At 43.6% G+C, this 22,084-nt stretch overlaps 1 protein-coding gene across 1 annotated transcript; it reads left to right on the plus strand.

The window, feature by feature from the left end:
• The first annotated feature begins 562 nt into the window (after positions 1 to 562).
• Positions 563 to 20,708, plus strand: pla2g10 (phospholipase A2 group X). The gene is made up of 4 exons (XM_084328234.1): positions 563 to 700; positions 5,602 to 5,770; positions 13,680 to 13,792; positions 20,159 to 20,708. The coding sequence occupies exons 1-4, from the start codon at positions 664 to 666 to the stop codon at positions 20,317 to 20,319; spliced, it is 480 nt and encodes a 159-aa protein (XP_084184360.1). The 5' UTR covers positions 563 to 663; the 3' UTR covers positions 20,320 to 20,708.
• The last annotated feature ends 1,376 nt before the right edge of the window (positions 20,709 to 22,084 follow it).

Here is a 22,084-nt window from a genome sequence, read left to right on the forward strand (position 1 = left end):
GAAGTAACTGAGTTACCATACAATATACTATACAATATACTAATATAAAATATACTATATAGGCACACAATGGTCTGCAATCATACGTTTAAACACCAAGGGAAGGGAGAGAGAGCATCCAACTTCAGAGAGAGTTGAAGGACATTCCAAGATGAATGTGTACAAATAAATTTGATTTTATTTTATTTGAATTTTCCCAAGGGAATCAATAAAGGAATATCTTATCTTATTACCACATCAAAACGAATGTTTTTTTTGTTCGTTTTTACCTTATTCTATGATAAGAGAGTTATGAAATATTATGATATTGTAAGAAAGTGGCAGCAGGAGGACTAAATAAACTCTTCTCTCCAACTCATCCTTGTTTGTTTTCCTATATGGATGAAGGCGGACTCGTTTGTGTTTATAAATGTTGACGTTCAGTTGAGTCAATCAGTTGTGCTGTGATGACAATAACAACATCGAGACGGCTCAGCGGTGAGCTCAGCGGTGAGCTCCGCGCTGACTGAGGAGGTGTGTCAGAGAGTGATGCTTGCTTAGTTATTACAAGACAGCTCCCAAAAAAAAACCTCATCTACTCAATGGACACATTCACCAGACTTTGAGTAAACGGCACTCGCTTTGCAGACCCGTCTGTTGCATTCTGTATATATACCTTTTACCATGGATGCCTTTTACAGGATACTTCTGCTCTTCTCCGGTGAGTTGCTTATTATGAGTTATGACCGTTTACTTGTCTGTTTCTGAGTTATCCCGAAAATTAAGATTTCATTTTTAGAAAAGGAAAAAGGCACACGGATCATCTTTAGGAAAAAATATTTAATATCTGAAGACGACACTGTTGTGTTGAAACGTTATAGTGATTTTCTTCGCACCCTATATGTTTCTAAATATGACTTCCTTTTTTTTATCACATGGTTATTATCTGATCGGACCGGCCGAACCGGTTTAACACAGCGTGATGCACTTTATATAATATAAGGAAACCTTCGCGTTCAACCATGCAAAATGTTCTCATGGTCAGTATGCAATGACACTGTTATTATTATGCCGAGTAGTGTTTAAGTGGCAATTAAGTGATAACAATGTCATCCTTAGGGCCTGTTTTGCGTCTGATTTCAGTTTGTTCCGTCTCTAAACCTATACGATGAATTGAAAATGGGGGACCCTGATGTAAACAAGACGAAAGTCTTTCTCTGGTCTGCATCCCCTTATTAACAATTGTGTGTATTGAGCCGTACTGTATTGTACCCATTCTGCAATCTGTTAAATAAAGTTTTCATTCATTCATTCATTCTGTGTGTGGCACAGTAGTGTAAAGTCAGCTAGTCCAGTGACTCAGTTCTTCTATTCACTGTTTGTCCTTGAGGTACCGCTGCAAAAGCAACACAGACCAGTCTGTGTGATGATGGAAAAAGTTGCATACAGTAGTAAATTATGTTCCCACCAAACAGGGGGGGGGGGGTGAAAAAGGAACTTTTCTTTTTCATGCTTGCGTGAAGTCACACCCACTTACCCACAACGCATTAAATCAAGCCAAGCGGGTGGAACCACTTGACTGTGATTGACTTCACTTCACACCTACGAGATGGACGTGTGTTACAGGTTACATTTTGTTTAAATCGATTAGCCCCCGTGTTGACATTCTAAAGGTTTAATCTGCAGTGCCATCCACCTGACCCTTTTTTGACGTTTCAATTTCGTTGTTTTGGTTTGATGTGTGGATTGAATTTAAGTGGGTTCGTGCCTGGGAGGGGTTACATACCTGACACATACCTAACCCAAGGCTGCGTACAGATTAGATTCGATTAGATTAAAATGTATATGCCATCATCATGATGCACCACAAGTAGGCTATACAATGAAAATAAGTTTGGCATCCAACCAGAGTGCAAATAACAGTAAAGTGCGATATGGATATAATACAATCTATACAGGTGGTTAAACTGGGTATAAAATATATAAATGAGTACTACTGACTGAGTATATAGTGCTAATCAGATGTATACAGAGTTGTATTATTAATATACACTGATATGGTAGAAAGTCATAGCTGGCCAGCATGCAGCATAACTAGGTAAGGGATATGTACAGATATAGATATAATATGTACAGTGATACAGGTATAAAGACATTAGAAATGTTGTCATACTGGCCAGCAGCGTAAGAGTATATGTACAGATATAGATATAGTATCTACAGATATGTTAAAAAAAAAATTAAGGCTATTCCATAATTTAACTCCCAAAATCGATTTTTTTTTTACATTAGTTCTTACCTTTTTACTTGTTTTAAGAATACATAACCCTCTTAAATTATACTTTCCTTCTCGTGGTTTAAAGAGACATTGAATACAAACTGGTAGGCTTTACTCTTAGCACGAAAAATTACTTCCAAGGTTTTTATGTACACCACCATATCTACACATTTCTATGTGCAGGACTTTATGAATAATGGATTTGTTGATTCAAGGTAACTTTGTTTATTATTCTAATAGCTCTTTTCTTTTTTTTCCCTTTTCTCCTCTTTTTCTATTTTTCTCCCATCCCAATTCCACTGTGCCAATTCTCCCCTCCCCTGTCTTGAACGTTGCTCGCATATGCCCCCCACTGGCCGGTTGTAGGGAGGATAGAAGCCTTGCATCACGTGTCCCCTCCGATACACGAGGAGGCAGCTTTTCACGTCTTTTCACGTGCCAGCGTGGACTCTCATTGGCGAGGTGTAACGTGTGGGAGGCTCACACTACCCCGGCCATTTCCTGTCTCTGCTGTGCAGGCGTCCCCAACCGACCTGTAGGAGTCGCTGTCCACAACGTCCAGATTACCACCCATCGACTTCCACCCGCTAACTCTGCCAATTGAGTTAGTATGACGGCTGGCCCAAGCCGGAGGCAACGCCGCTTGTTTCTTGCGTTGGTGACGAGCGCAATGTCCGCTGCGCCACCGAGCCGCCCTAATAGCTCTTTTCTGTAGTTTAATAATATGATATATATTTGTTTTATAAACATTCCCAACACAATATGACATGTATGCATGGCACAACAAGTGAAAAATACAATATATGCAAAAATGTCTGGCTTCCAACAGAGTTTGTGATCTATAATCACACCTAAGAATTTTGTTTCATAAACTCTTTCAATTTCAGTTCCATTTAAATTCAGTTTAATTTCACAGTCGGTAGGAACACCACCAAATACCATAACATTTGTTTTGTTTTCATTAAGAGACAACTTATTCCTATCAAACCATTTCTTTAACTTTATCAATTCCCTTTCTACTGTTTTCAATCATTCTTTCATGTCCTCCCCTGAACAAAGTAAATTAGTATCATCAGCAAACGTAACAATTTTCCAAATATTCGATACTGTAAACATTTCATTTAAAGGGGAACTATCTTATAAATGGCCTTTTTGAGTGTTTAGCATTGTTTCCTAGCTATGTGAACTTATATTAATATGATCTATGTCTCAAAATTCTCATATAGGCGCATTCTTCCAATTCTCCTCTCACAATATTCACCGTCACTGAACTGAGTCATTTGAAAATGTGCGCGATATGTGATGTCAGAGAGACACCGCTGCATGTTAATGGAGGCGTGCAGAATGAGCTGCACACAGTTCTGTACCCACTCCACACAGTCAGCTCAAAACGGCTCGAGATCTTGAGGTAGAAAAATGCTGTTTTTGAGGACTTGATTAGAAATACAAAACAATGAATAAAAAAAATATATATATTACAGAGGTGTTCCATAGACTCACAGGAATTGTGTAAAAGTGCCCAAATAGTGAAAGAAATAGTCAAATAGTTCCCCTTTAAATAAAGTATAAATAACTTGGGTCCCAATACGGAACCCTGTGGAACACCACAAGTATACTCTTCTAAGATGTGATTCTGTATTATTAATGTTTACATATTGAAACCTATTATTTAAATAACTTCTTAACCAATGATGAGTGACACCTCTTATTCCATACCGTTCCATTTTTTGTAAAAGCACTTGAGTAAAAGTACAAAAGTGTCTACTTTTAAATGTACTTACCGTAAGTACTAAAAAGTAAAAGCAAAAATTATTTTTTATTCCGGGGGAATGAAATTTTCGTTTCGTCCTCTTCATCACTCGTACTATCGTTTGTGGCGATCTTCTGCTTGTCACTCTGACTGTCTATTATTCTGATAGCAGGTGTTTAATCAAAGATCCCCGCTTTCTATTTTTCTGCACAAGGACCAATCAGCATGGGTATGGGCGGGTTAATTTTCCATTGATGGGGATTTGATTGGCTGTTTTTAAATAAAGCGCGGCCGGCAGATTAATAACGTTAACGTTAGTTCGGCCAGAGAAACAAATATATAATTAAAATAGTTGGACCTGCGATATTGGTACTTTGTAGGTCTGCATTTTAAATGTAAGTAAAAAGTATGTTTTTTTTCTCTGAAATGTAATTGAGTAAAAGTACAAGTATACAAACCTAATAATACTTGAGTAAAGTACAAATCCCCCAAAACAGTACTTAAGTATTGTAACGAAGTACAATTACTCAAGTACTTTACACCCATGATTCCTACCCCCTTCACACATCAATATACATGTATATATATACACAGTATATACAGCATTATTGTACATGCTATCATACAGAGTTATATGGGTATAGACTATAGGTATGATTATTATGATTATGAGTGAGCTGAGTTTTGTCTCCTCTTCTCATTCTGCCCCTGTTTACAGTATGGCGACTGTTTATGGGCGACAGTGACTCGGAAGCTAGAGCAGTCGTCTGGTAATCCGGAGGTTCCCGGTTCGATTCCCGCTCCTCCTCCCGGGCAGCGCGTCGATGTGTCCTTGAGCAAGACACTTAACCCCTAATTGCTCCCGATGAGCAGGTTGTGGCACCTTGCATGGTTGCCTCCGCCGTCGGTGTGTGAATGTGTGAGTGAATGGGTCAAATGTGAGGAACAAATTGTAAAGCGCTTTGGATAAAACAGTGGTGCAGTGGTCATGGGACGTGGTCGCACGCCGTTCCAACTGCTTTTTGAGCAGGAGCACGTCGTGCACGCACATGCACGCGCGATGCGCGTGCACACAAGAATGTCCACTCGACTCTGCGCCAAGTACCCCACCTGGCTATACTTTGCATAACAATAGCTCAGGTCGTCAGGTGTGTTCAAATACTACAGTTGGACCATTCAACACAAAACCTGTGAATGAAATGTGTTACATTCCATTCCATTCCTAGAGGCAATTAGGCTTCCACTTTATTCGCGAGGAAACATTTATGCGCATGCGCAGGCGTCATTAACCCTCACTGCCACACTATACCAAACAGTTGTTAACCCTTTCACTGCGACAATACACAGAAGGTTATAACCCTTTCACTGCCACGCAACAGCAGGTTAACCCTTTCACTGCCACACTACACAGAAGGTTAACCCTTTCACTGCCGCCATGCAACAGCAGGTTAACCCTTTCACTGCCACACTACAGAAGGTTAACCCTTTACTATCACGCTACCGATGGTAACCGTCGGTATAGTGTGATAGTAAAGGGTTAACCTAACCCTAACCCTAACCCTAACCCACACCGTTTACCATTTACCGCTTCCAGTGGGCGTGACGTCGGTGGCGCTGCACAGGCCTCCGCGCACCAAGAGGAGCCTCTGGGAGCTGGCGGGCACCATCAAGTGCAGCACCGGGAGGTCGGCCGTCTCCTACATGATGTACGGCTGCCACTGTGGCCTGGGCGGGCGGGGGTGGCCCCGGGACCGCGCAGACTGGTGAGAGAGAGCAACGCTTTGATCGATTGATTGATTGATTGAACATTTTATGAACAGATTGCAGAATGGGTACAATACAGTACGGCTCAATACACACAATTGTTGTTAAGGGGATGCAGACCAGAGAAAGACTTTCGTCTTGTTTACATCAGGGTCCCCCGTTTTCAATTCATCGTAACATATATGACATACATGACATACAGGTAGACAGTACTGCTACATCTATACATGTATGACATACCAGATCTACAAATGTACAGTACTGTTTGTGATACAAGAAGAGTCTAAAAAGAGAGTACCGGTATATACATTTGAGGGGGAAGAAACTGTACATTGGAGGTGGCTGGGCGGGTGGGGTGGGGGGGGGGGGTCTGTCTAGAGCAGAACTTTTTCATACCGTGACCCCATTTTATTAAGGATAATTTTTTTGTGGAGACCCCACACTTAATGTATTGCGTAATTTCAAACGTGGAATTAGGGAATATCAAAATAAAAGCACACGTTGTTGAACTTGATCATGCGTATTTATTAGAAAATGTAATTACAGCACTATATGTTATCAATACACATTTATAAAACGAGGCATATTTAGCCAAAATATGTTGCCAGAACATACTTCTTTTTTAAATTATTATTATTTTTTTTACTTTCCAATGCGCTGTCACCTACCCGCGACCCCAGTTTGGGTCGCGACCCGTAGTTTGAGAACCACTGGTCTAGAGAGCCGTCTCGACGGCGAGGGGCTGAACCCAGACCCCTGTCTCTGTGAGCGGGAGGGCGTCCGTATCTAGTATCCGTCGTTACATGTCATTGTTCTTCTTCCATATTTGAAGTTCACTGGTAAATTAGACAAAACATAGAACACCCCCCCCCCCCCCCCCCCCCCCACACACACACACTTTTCCCCTGCTTCATGCAAATTCAGTACAGTGACACTTAAATTCAGCGCATTGACACTTAAATTCAGCGCATTGACACTTAAATTCAGCACAGTGACACTTAAATTCAGCGCATTGACACTTAAATTCAGCACAGTGACACTTAAATTCAGCGCATTGACACTTAAATTCAGCACAGTGACACTTAAATTCAGCGCATTGACACTTAAATTCAGCACAGTGACACTTAAATTCAGCGCATTGACACTTAAATTCAGCACAGTGACACTTAAATTCAGCACAGTGACACTTAAATTCAGCGCATTGACACTTAAATTCAGCACAGTGACACTTAAATTCAGCGCATTGACACTTAAATTCAGTACAGTGACACTTAAATCCAGCACAGTGACACTTAAATTCAGCGCAGTGACACTTAAATTCAGCGCAGTGACACTTAAATTCAGCGCATTGACACTTAAATTCAGCGCATTGACACTTAAATTCAGCACAGTGACACTTAAATTCAACGCAGTGACACTTAAATTCAGCACAGTGACACTTAAATCAGCACAGTGACACTTAAATTCAGCACAGTGACACTTAAATTCAACTCAGTGACACTTAAATTCAGCACTGTGACACTTAAATTCAGCACAGTGACACTTAAATTCAGCACAGTGACACTTAAATTCAGCGCAGTGACACTTAAATTCAGCACAGTGACACTTAAATTCAGCGCATTGACACTTAAATTCAGCACAGTGACACTTCTTGCAGCGTGATTCGTCTCCTGCTGACTCATCCTGATCTCATGACTCTAGAATCAAGGAGGTAGCAGGGATATTCATCTTTCTTTCCATCCAGTCTTCATTCCCCCTCTCTCTCTCTCTCTCTCTCTCTCTCTCTCTCTCTCTCTCTCTCTTTCTCTCTCTCTCTCTCTCTCTCTCTCTCTCTCTCTCTCTCTCTCTCTCTCTCTCTCTCTCTCTCTCTCTCTCTCTCTCTCTCTCTCTCTCTCTCTCTCACACACACACACATACACAACCAACGGTTTCCTTAGTTACCATGGCAACCACTCACCACACCTTTTGGCAGGAGACCCCGATTCATTATAAAAACACCTTTAAAATCCACATTTCCCCTCAAAATGCTGTAAATTCTAATTTCACTCGACTTGTAAAAACACCACGTGTCGTCATTTCCCCCTTCGCCGTCGTCTTTAGTGTCGTGCGTTTCTCCGCTCAAAACTCTAACCCTAACTAACCTTACTGTCATGCACTTGTCCTAATAAACTAACCTACACTGTAGCACTCAACACTTTGATGAACATTGTTACTCAGCTGATAGAGTTGTACCCTTCCTGATGACTTGTCGTACAGATCTAAGTCGCTTTGGATAAAAGCGTTTCAGCTAAATGACTAAATGTAAATGTAAATGTAAACAGTCTGGTGAAACGAGCCCAGTGGACTAACTACGTAGTACAGGTCTGTGTCACTCTCGTGAGCCCCCCCCCCCCCCCCCCCCCGCCCCCCTCTGGGGGATGAGCGTGAAGCCTGTCATCCTCAACGATGAGGGTCTTTCTGTTCCCCTCCCTGTTCGTCTCACACAGTGCAAACAACACCGGGATTTTCCTGTTTGGAATACGATGACTGTGCCAGACGTGTTAGGATCACACTGGTGCTCTGTGGGATGGCCCCGGACGACGGAATGACCCCCGATCTCAGGGGGGGGGGGGGCAGACATGGTTTATGCACGCGGTCCACACACTGTGTATTTGAAAATAGAGCCAGATTCCACACCCAAATCCTAATTACTGTTTCCTTCCGCTCTCTCCTGACCACATAGACACCACAGACACCACAACCCTAAACATCTGTGCCGCCCCCCTGTGGTGGTCCAACTTCCCTTTTTCTTAAACGAGACATGGCATGATCCTACAATGTTGTAGCTATTATCCACCCACGGTCTGGTCGTGTAATTTCACTCCAGTAGCTATCTATAGCCCTGTCGTGGAAGCGGAATCATCAATTATGGTGGTCGTAGGCGGATCTTCGCGATCAATATCGCTATCTTTTTTTAATGCTAGCTTATGCCTTTTTTTTTTTTTTTTACTGTTGTGAAGCACTTTGAACTGCAACTTATGTATGAAAAGTGCTACAAATAAAGTTATTATTATTATTATTATTATTATTATTATTATTATTATTATTATTATTATTATTATTATTATTATTATTATTATTATTATTATTATTATTATTATTATTATTATTATTATTATTATTATTATTATTATTATTATTATTATTATTATTATTATTATTATTATTATTATTATTATTATTATTATTATTATTATTAATATAGGTTTAATAGTGACACGCATAGTACAAAGTACATGTACATTAAATGAGCCTGGCCATACACGGAGGGACTGTTCATACTTTGCTGTTCATACCTTTTGCACATTACTGCTCAATCGCACAGCCTTGTTAAATATTCCATCTCAGGGGTGCTCCAGTAGCACACCATGTTACCGCGCTGCGTCGCGGGACTCCGTGCTGCGTCACGGATCTGGTTGACTCCGAGTTCGATTCCCGGACTCGCCGTCATTTGCCGAATGTCTCCCCCTGCTCTCTCTCCCGTTTCACCCTGCAACTGTTGGTCATGCTTGACCAGAAAAGCGATAAAACGCTAAAAAAATAAAGTTAAAAAAAAAAAAAAAAAAAAAATTCCATCTCACTGTATTGTTATTTTTATTCTAATTCGTGTATATACTCGACCACATCGTGCACAGTGTACAGCCCTGGCTTATTTTAATTTTATAATTATATTCTATTCTATTGTGCTTCTTTTTTAAATTGAGTTTATATTCCATTTCATTTTATTCGACCGTACTTGTCCGTCCGCTAATGTCGCACCAAAAAACGACCAAATCAAATTCCTTGTTTGTGTAAAACTACTTGGCAATGAAGACCTTTCTGCTCCTGCTTCTGAGAGAAGGGGACACCGAGCTTAACACCGTCTGTAGTGTAATAAATGGCTGCTTTTAATAGTTTAATAGTAAAGGGTTAACCTTCTGTAGTGTGGTAGTGAAAGGGTTAACATGCTGTCGTGTGGCAGTGAAAGGGTTAACTTTCTGTATTGCTGCAGCAGTGAAAGGGTTAACAGTTTGGTAGTGCGGCAGTGAAAGGGTTAAGAGTAAAGGGGGTGGAGGCTTCAGCCGTCTTGGCTCTCACCAAGGTGTGATATTTAAGTTATATAGGGGAGGTGTAGTGTGACGTCACTTTAGTTTCCCGCACGGTCCACCCGTATAGGGATTTATCGTTGGGAAAATGTATTATCGGCTATTGTTTTTTTTCTTCTTTTTTTTATATCTTTTTCCCCTCCTTTTTCCCCCGATTTTCTCCCATCCCAATGTTAGTCGTTATGCCAATTCCCAATCCCCTTCCTGGTCGCTGCGCACTTACCCCCCACAGTCGGTCTGGGAGAGTGGAGGCTATCACGTGCTTCCTCAGACACATGTCCAGCCAATCAACCGCTTCTTTTCACCTGGCAGCGCGGATTCTCACTGAGAGGGTGTAATGTGTGGAAGGATCACACTATCCCACTTAGATCCTATCCGCGCTTAGCAGGCGCCCCGACCGAACTGTAGGAGTCACTGTTTACAACGACCCGGACCCACCCGCCAGCTTCTCCCACCCTCTAATACTGCCAATTGTATTAGTGTGAACGGCCAGCCAAGCTGGTGACAACCCCGGAGCTGTGAGCTGGATTCGAACAGGCAAATCCAGCCGCTCCGGGGTTGGTGACAAACGCAATCTCCGTTACACCACCTGACCGCCCTATTATCGGCTATTGTAATAATTCTACCTCATGAACATTGGCAAGCTTTCCATTTTTTGCACAAAATGAGTTCCCTTCTATCACTAACATTATTGTTTAAGCGTTTTTGGTTGAAATAAAATTATACGTAATTATTTTACGATTAATTGCGAATTGTTTCATGTTGAGCTATAGATTGTGGATGAATACGCACAGAAAGGTACACCGTGCCAATGTTCATGCTTTATTTGTTTTAAACGAGACGATTTAGAAATGTGTCCCATTGGAAATACATTGCGATTTCAAGCGAGGTGGACCGCGCCGGAAACAACAATGACGTAACCACTACACCTCCCTATAGACCAGGAAGTAACCACTACACCTCCCTATATACCAGGAAGTAACCACTACACCTCCCTATAGACCAGGAAGTAACCACTACACCTCCCTATATACCAGGAAGTAACCACTACACCTCCCTATAGACCAGGAAGTAACCACTACACCTCCCTATATACCAGGAAGTAACCACTACACCTCCCTATAGACCAGGAAGTAACCACTACACCCCCCTATATACCAGGAAGTAACCACTACACCTCCCTATAGACCAGGAAGTAACCACTACACCTCCCTATATACCAGGACGTAACCACTACACCTCCCTATAGACCAGGAAGTAACCACTGCACCTCCCTATAGACCAGGATGTAACCACTACACCTCCCTATAGACAAGGAAGTAACCACTACACCTCCCGCGTGATTACCAAACCTAGCCGCATTTCTGGCAGACGCTCTCTGATTGGCACTGACTGACGCTCTCTGATTGGCCACTGACATGTTTGCCCAATCGCGTGACGAGCTGTGTCTTTGCCCATTTCCGCGTCGAACAGCCTGCAAACTACCTGGCGTTCTATCGCCATGCTCTAAGACAAACTCTAACCTTAACCAACTTCGAAAGAGTGCCTAAGCTTAACCGTCGAAAGAACTTGCCGTCACGCTCTAAGACAAACTCTAACCTTAACCAACTTCGAAGAGTGCCTAAGCTTAACCAGTGTAGAAACTGACGTCGGCCAATCAGAGAGCGTCTGCCAGAAATGTGGCTAGGTTTGGTAATCACGCACACCTCCCTATAGACCAGGAAGTAACCACTACACCTCCCTATAGACCAGGAAGTAACCACTACACCTCCCTATATACCAGGAAGTAACCACTACACCTCCCTATAGACCAGGAAGTAACCACTACACCTCCCGCGTGATTACCAAACCTAGCCACATTTCTGGCAGACGCTCTCTGATTGGCCGACGTCAGTTTCTACACTGGTTAAGCTTAGGCACTCTTAGAAGTTGGTTAAGGTTAGAGTTTGTCTTAGAGCGTGACGGCAAGTTCTTTCGACGGTTAAGCTTAGGCACTCTTTCGAAGATGGTTAAGGTTAGAGTTTGTCTTAGAGCATGGCGATAGAACGCCAGGTAGTTTGCAGGCTGTTTGACGTGGAAATGGGCAAAGACACAGCTCGTCACGCTATTGGGCGCACATGTCACATGACTAGAAACGTCTGCCAGAAATGCGGCTACCTTTGGTAATCACGCACACCTCCCTATTGTCGGGACGACCAAAATGGATTCCCCCACAGCCCACCCGTGGCAAGTTGTTGTTATTGTATTATTCGGAGTATCTCAAAATGCCATAACGGATATATCTACTGTTGTGGAATATTCAAATGAGCCATGACAGTAAGCTGTAGGAATTCAGATTGAGTCAATTTGTATAAAAATATAGAACATAAGGGCGCGGCTGGGTGGCGCAGCGGACATTGTGCTCGTCACCAACGCAAGAGACACCGGTTCGAATCCGACTGTCAGCGTTGTCTCCGGCTTGGGCCGGCCGTCATACTAACTCAATTGGCAGAGTCAGCGGGTGGAAGTCGATGGGTGGTAATCTGGACGTTGTGGACAGCGACTCCTACAGGTCGGTTGGGGGATGCCTGCACAGCAGAGACAGGAAATGGTGCGGGTAGTGTGAGCCTCCCACACGTTACACCTCGCCAATGAGAGTCCGCGCTGGCAGGTGAAAAGATGCCTTGTGTATCGGAGGGGACACGTGATGCAAGGCTTCTATCCTCCCTACAACCGGCCAGTGGGGGGCATATGCGAGCAACGTTCAAGACAGGGGAGAATTGGCACAGCGAAATTGGGATGGGAGAAAAATAGAAAAAGAGGAGAAAAAGTGGATAAAAAAAAATATATAGAACATAGTTTATTTCTGCGGCCATAGCCAGTTTATAATCAGAGACAACATGTGTACACACAAAGCATCTGACCAGAAAGTGACCAAGAGGTCTTGGTCAGACGTACATTAAATACAAAATTGACATGACGTACGTAAAATACCAGATATGACAATAAAGATGAGAAGAATCATAACAAGAATGGGTCTATGGCTTTGTTATGTCTCTCACTAGAACAGGAGAAAAGGCCATGTCATATCTCCTCAACCTTGGTTGTTGTTAACAGCAGGGACGTGCACAGGACTTTAGAGGGGCAGGTGCTCAAAGGCTGAAAAGGGCACTGGGCCTTTTTGGGGGGTTTTGGTGATCAAATATTGAATATTGAACTATAATAATCAGTGCAGGAGTTCACTTATCCTTAAAAGACACTTTTATCACTGACTTAAACTTGAAAAAAGTTGAGGCACAAAAGGGCAGGTGCTCGAGCACCCTTTGGGCTCTATGTGTGCACGTGCCTGGTTAACAGACACTGTCAGACTGTCGTCCTATTGTCTGAGCTGTAGCTAGTATACTAGTTGATCATATTAACTAGTCAAAAGCTGTACAGAGATTTAAAGGAAAACTACAACATTTTGAGAAATTAGCTTATTTGGCATCTACCCTGGAGTTGGACAAGAAGATACATACCCTTTTTCTTCTCTGTGCATGCAGTAGGAGTAGGAAGACGCACACCGTTAGCCTAGCTTAGCGTCAGTCACTGGAAGTAGGTTCCTCCATTAGCCTAGTTCCCAACGTCTTCCTACTCCTACTGCATGCACAGAGAAGAAAAAGGTATGTATCTTCTTGTCTAACTCCAGGGTAGATGGCAAATAAGCGAATTTCCCAAAATGTTGGAGTGTTCCTTTAACACAGATGGACATAGATAACATTTCCCTCACACCACCTTTTCCCATACTGTACCACTCGTCATGTAGGTGTTGTCATAGACACGACTGCTGCTACGACCTGGCGGAGCTCTCCGGATGCCAACCCAAGTGGGACCAGTACCGTTGGACGTGCGACGACCGGAAAGCAGAGTCACAGTGTGGTACGTAGCCTAATAACAAGTGAGCCCTTGTCCGTAGCCTAATAAGTGAGCAGCGCTGATGTTCAGGTGTTGAAATAAAACAGGGTGTTCCCTTGTTGAGATATATGTTCTCTCTATATGCGCTTGACCCATCCCGTCGTCCTCCCCCCCCCCCCCCCCCCAAGGGCAGCCGGGAGCAGACATGGGTTGCGGCGTGGGGCCCGGGGACCAATCCAAGTGCTCCTGTCCGTCTTCGTCATGGACGCGACAGCGATCCGTTCTGCATGTTTTCCATTGGGTTTATCTCTTTTTCCGGGGGGGGGAACCCTTGCGAGCATGAGGGGGGGGGGAGAACATGCAAACTCCACACAGAAAGGCCCGGGAGATACCCCACCTGGGTACCTGGCAACCCGGCAACCTGGTCCCCAAGTGGGAATCGAACCCAGGACCTTCTTGCTGCGAGGTGTGGTAGTGAAAGGGTTAACAGTCTGTAGTGTGGTAGTGAAAGGTTAACCTGTGGTGTGGTAGTGAAGGGGTTAACCGTCTGTAGTGTGGTAGTGAAAGGGTTAACTGTCTGTAGTGTGGTAGTGAAAGGGTTAACCTTCTGTAGTGTGGTAGTGAAAGGGTTAACCTTCTGTAGTGTGGTAGTGAAAGGTTAACTTTCTGTAGTGTGGTAGTGAAAGGGTTAACCGTCTGTAGTGTGGTAGTGAACGGTTAACCTTCTGTAGTGTGGTAGTGAAAGGGTTAACCCTTTGTAGTGTGGTAGTGAAAGGTTAACCCTTTGTAGTGTGGTAGTGAACGGTTAACCGCCTGTAGTGTGGTAGTGAAAGGGTTAACCCTTCTGTAGTGTGGTAGTGAAATGGTTAACCCTTTGTAGTGTGGTAGTGAAAGGTTAACCCTTTGTAGTGTGGTAGTGAACGGTTAACCGCCTGTAGTGTGGTAGTGAAAGGGTTAACCCTTCTGTAGTGTGGTAGTGAAAGGGTTAAACATTTACAAATACACTCATTGGGTGAAGGAAGTATTAGTGAAATTAAGCTGTTGCTCAGTTTGCTGGGGGCCCCCTGAAGGACCCCTGGGGGACCCCGGAACCCATGTTTGGAACCAGCTGGTACAGGACGTTTGATTATTGTTTACTAACACAGAACCTCTGTAGCTGGTACAGGACGTTTGAGTCTTGTTTACTAACACAGAACCACGGGTTCCCCTGAGAATGAACCACAGCACAGGATGTGATTCACAAACACCCACAGGAGTTATGAAAACCACCTATAGACTGCTGAGGGAGTAGAGGGGTGGGAAGGCATAGGATGTTTTTAAACCCACATTTAGTGGTATTCTAAGCCGCTGCCAAGCACGGTAATTTCCAAACGTACAGCAGCAGACACGAGCTATACATGTACCATGTAATGAGCTGTACTGTGAAGCACTAACCGTATATTTATGGGCTCTGTGTTTTCCTTAAATGTATAATTGTCAGTTAAAATGCAATAATACTCTTTGGCGCTGCATCTGTGAGGTCTTTCTACAGTCTTATTACATACGTCCCACTCCCCCCTGCCTATGATGGCCGTCAAATAAGACAGGGATTGGATTTTATCTCCTGATTTTGTCTCAGAATACCAACGTTCGGTAACAAGGAAACTATAAAAGGAAGGGTCGTCACGCCATAATACCAACGTTCGGTAACAAGGAAACTATAAAAGAAGGAAGGGTCGTCACGGCATAATACCAGCGTTCTGTAACAAGGAAACTATAAAAGAAGGAAGGGTCGTCACGTCATAATACCAGCGTTCTGTAACAAGGAAGCTATAAAAGAAGGAAGGGTCATCACGTCAGAATACCAGCGTTCTGTACTCAGACTTTGGTGTCAGTTCTATTGAAGCCTGTATTAAAATTCTAAATATACCAGCTATCTGATATACCAGTATATCAAACGTTAGCTAGTTAACAATGCAACAAATTAATTAATAACCAGTTTAAATGACATAAACGAGGAGACGGCTGATCCCATTCAAGTCAATATGTCGGTCGAACTGACCGTTTCCACACTTGGCGCCAACGTGTGTTCACGCGCTACACGGTGACGTGACGACCCTTCCTTCTTTTATAGTTTCCTTGGAGTTTGTGGAGAATCGACCTGTCTGTCTCAAACCCAGCCTTCTTTCCTCCAATCACATGCTGACACACCAAAGAAACAGTTGTGATTGGAGGATCAAGAAAAGAGGGCAGGTTTCTGAGATAGGTGAGCCAGAGAACACGCCCACATTAGCCACGTTTCCACCGAAACTACCTTTGAGTTCCAGGAACTAGATTTCAAGATAAGTATAGACAAATAAGATAAGATTAGATAAGATAAGATAAAATACGATCATACAATATAAGATAAGATAAGATAGGATAAGATAAGATCAAATGAGATTAGATAAGTAAGATAAAATAAGATTAGATCAAATAAGTAAGATAAGATAAGATCAGATAAAATAAGATAAAATTAAGATAAAAGTCAAAATAGAACTTCTAAATACACAATCTCTCAATAATAAATCATCATTCATACAAGACCACATTATTGACAAGGAGATAGACTTCATGTGTCTCACTGAAACCTGGCACCAGCCAGAGGTTTACTTCACCCTAAACAAAGCCTGTCCTCCTGGCTACAGTTACCTGGAGAAAGCCCGCAGCACCGGTCGTGGTGGAGGCTTAGCCGTTATTCACAGAAAGGAACTGGAACTGTCCCCCTGCCCCTGCCTGTACTGTCCTCATTTGAATGCCTTGCTTTCAAATGTAAACCCCCTCTCCTCATGACAATGCTACTGATTTACCGGCCACCTAAACCCAACTCTGTTTTCATCCCAGAGATGCAGGACCTCCTCACTACACTCTGCACAACCTCTGCCAATATCATAATACTTGGAGATATAAATATTCACGTCGACACGCCCTCCTGCCACCCTGCAGCTGAGTTTCTGCTACTCCTGGACTGCCTCAACCTCACACAACACATTGATGTCCCCACACACACAAAGGGCCACACGCTCGACCTGGTAATCACAAACTCCGCCCCCATCAACAACCTGCTAGTCTACGATCTAGGGGTATCTGACCACAAGACCATCTCAATGGAGCTGTCTTTCCAGTCTCCACTCAACAAGCCCAAGCGCCAAATCCGTTTCAGGAACCTCAAAAATATCAACCCGGACACCATGACCCTGGACCTCCAGCTTCTCTCCTCTGTCAACTTCTCATCAGCAACTGAGTCAGTGGACTTCTACAATAAATCCCTGAACAGTCTTCTGGATCTCCATGCCCCTGTCAAATCCAAAACAGTCACCTTCGCACGCTCAGCCCCCTGGTACACCAGCGAGCTGCGGAGTATGAAGACTGCTGGGCGTGTCCTTGAGCGGCGACTCAAGGTCTCAGGACTCACTGTAAATAAACTGGCCTACCGTGAACACCAGAAGGCCTACTCAAAATCCCTCAGTCTGGCACGGTCCCAGTACTACTCTTCCATCATAAATGACAGTCCTGGAAACTCCAAGCAACTATTCTCCACCATCAACCACCTCCTCAAACCCCAAATATCACCTCACTCTGATTCTTCTGAGGAACAGTGTAGCAACTTTGCCACCTTCTTCAGGACCAAAGTTGACACCATCCGCTCCCTCCTCTCTAGCCCCTCTGCCCCTCCAGTCCAAACAGTTGAACCACAGCCGGCGACTACTCAACCTCTCTGCTGCTTTTCAATCATCACACAGCGAGAGGTTGAGGAAATCGTCAGGAAAATGAAGCCTTCCACTTGTATCCTGGACCCCTTTCCCTCAGCCCTGGTGAAATCCAATACTGTCACCATGAGCCCTCTCATCACCAAGGTCATAAACCTCTCTCTCCAGGCTGGCCATGTCCCCTCTGCCCTTAAAACTGCAGTCATAAAGCCACTAATTAAAAAACCCTCCCTAGACCCGGAAATCTTGGCTAACTACAGACCTATATCCAACCTCCCATTCCTGTCCAAGGTGCTGGAGAAGGTAGTTGCCGCTCAGCTTCAGGACCACCTAAACTCGAACCAACTTCTCGAGAAGTTCCAGTCAGGTTTCCGCTCTGGCCACAGCACAGAAACTGCCCTGGTCAGGGTCACCAACGACCTACTGATGACGGCTGATGCTGGCTCTCCTTCCCTCCTCATCCTCCTTGACCTCACAGCAGCCTTCGACACCGTCGATCATGACATCCTCCTTCACCGGCTCCAGTCCACCATCAGACTTTCAGACTCTGTCCTCTGTCAGATCCTACCTCACCGGAAGAACAGAGTATGTCTCCTTGGGAGAGGCAGGGTCTGACACCCATCATGTCACCTGTGGTGTCCCACAAGGATCTGTCCTCGGCCCCACCCTGTTCACCCTCTACATGCTCCCCCTTGGCTCTGTCATCAGCCGGCATGGAATATCATTCCACTGCTACGCTGATGACACCCAACTATACCTAAAAATAAACCCCACCCCATCCACAGTTCTGCCATCTTCCACGCTGACCACATGCCTGGAGGAGACCAAGGCGTGGATGAAGCACAACTTTTTACAGCTAAACAGTTCCAAAACTGAAGCCATTATCATTGGCACCCCACACCAGGTTCGTTCATCCACCATCACCACCATCACCTTTTCCGGCCAAAACATCACCCTGTCACCAACAATAACCAACCTAGGGGTAAAAATGGACCCTCACCTGACCTTTGAGGCACACATAAATCAACTATACAAAAACTCTTTCTACCACCTTAGAAACATCGCCAAACTACGCCCCTCACTCACTCTGTCGGATGCCGAAAAGCTCATCCACGCCTTTGTTTCCTCCAGGCTGGATTACTGCAACGCACTCCTCATCGGGATTCCTAGCAAGAACATCCAAAGGCTACAATGTATCCAAAACAGCGCTGCTAGGATCCTGATGAGAGTGCGGAAATACCACATCACCCCCATCCTCAAGTCCCTTCACTGGCTCCCTGTCTCACTCAGGATTGAGTTCAAAGTCTCCCTGCTCACCCACAAATGCCTCTATGGAAACGCCCCCCTATACCTCAAAGAACTCATCACCCCTCACTCCTCCTCTCGACATCTCCGCTCTGGCCAGGCAAACCTCCTCCAGCGCCCAAGGACAAATCTATGCACTATGGGAGATCGGGCTTTTTGCTCCTCCGCTCCCAGTCTGTGGAATGCTCTCCCTGACTACCTGAGAGCACCACAGACTGTGGATGTTTTTAAGAAAGGCCTCAAAACCCACCTTTTTAGTAGAGCCTTCTGTTGACCTTTTATCAAATTTTTTGCTCCACACATTTTATGTTCTTTTATCAATTTATTTTATCAGTTTTATTATTCTATGTTTCTCTGCTATTTTATGTTTTAGTCTTGCCTATTTTTATATTCTTTCTTTCCTTTATTCTCGTTAGCTTTTAAGTCCCTTTAACTGTAGCGCTCTGAGAGTTGCCCCGCAACTGTAAAGCGCATTACAAATGAAATCTATTATTATTATTATTATAAAATAAGACAAGATAAGATAAGATAATATAAGATAAGTAAGACACTATGGTAGTAGTCATACTGGCCAGCAGCGTAACTACTGGAGTTGAAGCCTCTATAAATGATCAATTACATCATTATAGTCCAAAAATTATAAGAACACTGCTTTGACAATCCTCTTCCTACTAATCAGTGGCTCGGGAGGTAGAGCAGTCGTCTGGTAATCCAGAGGTTCCCGGTTCGATTCCCGGGCAGCGTGTCAAAGTATCCTTGAGCAAGACACTTAGCCCCTAATTGCTCCCGATGAACGCTGTCGGTGTGTGAGTGAATGGGTAAAATGTGAGGAACAAATTGTAAAGAGCTTTGGATAAAAGCTGTTGTATAAAGTTTACAAATGTAATCCTACTCATTTAAAGTTTACAAAACATATCCACTGCACACTGTACGTCACTCTTATAATTATTCTATTTTATGTCAAAATCAAGACAAAATCATTTTCAGCCAATGTGTGAACCAAATGTATATATATACGCCCAGAAGATAATTCTTTAAACGTCTAGATATGTTTGTAAACAGCACTTCGGGGCCTCGGGTTTGTTTATTCAGTTATGAAAACATTTCCAGATTTGTTTCCACTTCTCTGAGTTCCAAATTTCTCTCCCAAAACTAAATGGCAGTTTCCTGTGCAGCATTTATGAGAATGTTCTCCTATATCGTGAGAAGTCACAGAGAGAAGACTTAATTAAATTACTTGTATTTAATTGTATTTGAATTCAATTGTATCTTAATTGTATTCTTCTTCATTGTATTCATTTCTTCTCCTCCTTCATCCATATACATCATTTGATTAAAACGTTATTCTTCCTTCCAGATGATCACAACGACAGATGCAAGAAGCTGCTTTGTCGATGTGACAGAGCAGCTGCCAAGTGCTTAAGAAAGGCTCCTTACCTGAGGAAATACTTCATGTGGCCAGACTTCCTGTGCGGCTGGACCACACCAACATGCAACATTTATCTACCAAAAAGTTAGACCAGGTGTCCCGTGCCAATTTTTTTTGGCATTTTTTTTATTGATGAAAACGCATAATATGGTTTTTACCTATACATTCGTATCAGCAGTTCAGCACCTGCACTGTTGGTGGGTGAGCCTAGTAAAGGATGTCGCATTGCGTTCATCTTCAATAAATGGACCTATGCAATAGTCTACCAAAGCCCCCCCTCTCTCTCTATATATCTCACACACACACACACACACACACACGCACACACGCACACACGCGCACACACACACACACACACACACACACACACACACACACACACGCACACACGCACACACGCACACACACACACACACACACACACACACACACACACACACACACACACACACACACACACACACACACACACACACACTTCAGAAACAAACATAGTATCAATGAGAGCATCAATAATACACCTGAGTGATGTCTAGTAAAAAAATAAAAATAAAAAAATGTTGGGCCCCCCCCCCAGTGCTGGGCCCTTGGAATCATCCTAAGCTACCCCCCCCAGCTACGCCCCTGCTGCTGACCAATGGATACCGACTTTGCCACATGGCGGCCATCTTGCCACAGGCAGCACGCGCACAGACAAGTGAATTCAGTGGTGAAGGCATGTTTTTTCCCCCAACTACGCACCATTGCTAAGCTCAAAGCCCTTCTCTCCCCTGCAGACCTTCAGAGAGTTATCCACACTTTCATCTCATCTAGATTAGACTACTGCAACCATAGATATATATAGAACACTAGATAGCTTGCCCGCGCTGCCGGCCAATGGAGAGCGACATCACTGAACCGCCGCCATCTTGCTCCAGTTAGCCTTGAGTGAGAGTGAGTGAGCTGCACAGACAAAAATACTCATAACTCGCTGAAATATTGACGGATTTACAAACGGTTTGGTTTATTACAAGCATTATTAACGTGGCTATGATTCAAGCGGTTTGTAAAAAAAAAACATCTTTAAAAATATTTTTTTTTATAAGTATGCAGTATCATAACTACATCTTTGATGTTTATAGCAAACCAACCCGTTTGTAAATCCGTCAATATTTCAGCGAGTTATGAGTATTTTTGTCTGTGCAGCTCACTCACTCTCACTCAAGGCTAACTGGAGCAAGATGGCGGCGGTTCAGTGACGCTGGTGACTCCGCCTTAAGCTATCTAGTGTTCTATAGATATCTATGACTGCAACTCCCTCTATATAGGTATCAACCAGTCTTCCCTGTCCCGCCTACAGCTGGTACAAAACGCCGCTGCCAGACTGTTGACCGGAACCCGTAAGAGAGACCACATCACCCCTGTCCTCCTTGCCTCCCTCCATTGGCTTCCAGTATGCTACAGAATACATTTTAAGATAGGATAAGATATTCCTTTATTGATCCCATTGGGGGAAATTCAGGCATCATAGCAGCATGGGGGAGGGGGGAGGGGAGGTACAGGTAGTAAAAAAGCAGTGTAAACAATAATAACAAATCAATAATAATTAACTCTGGACTAGGCCTGTCCCCGACTAAGAATTTGTATAGTCGACTTTGATTGGCCAACATTTGCCAATAGTCGACTGGTAGATCCCTCGAATGCAAAAAAACAAATAAAATATTATAATTTGTATCTTTTTCTATTATGGGCTGTGGGGGGGGGGGTGCTTAATGTCTGAAGGAGTCGACTGAAGGCTTCTTGTCCTCTGCGAAAGCATGCAATTGGTCCACTGATGGATACATCTTGATAGTGTGTTCATTAGACGAGTGAAAT

Source organism: Notolepis coatsorum, assembly GCF_963971535.1.
Source record: "Notolepis coatsorum genome assembly, chromosome: 14".
In the NCBI taxonomy this organism is placed as follows: Eukaryota; Metazoa; Chordata; class Actinopteri; order Aulopiformes; family Paralepididae; genus Notolepis; species Notolepis coatsorum.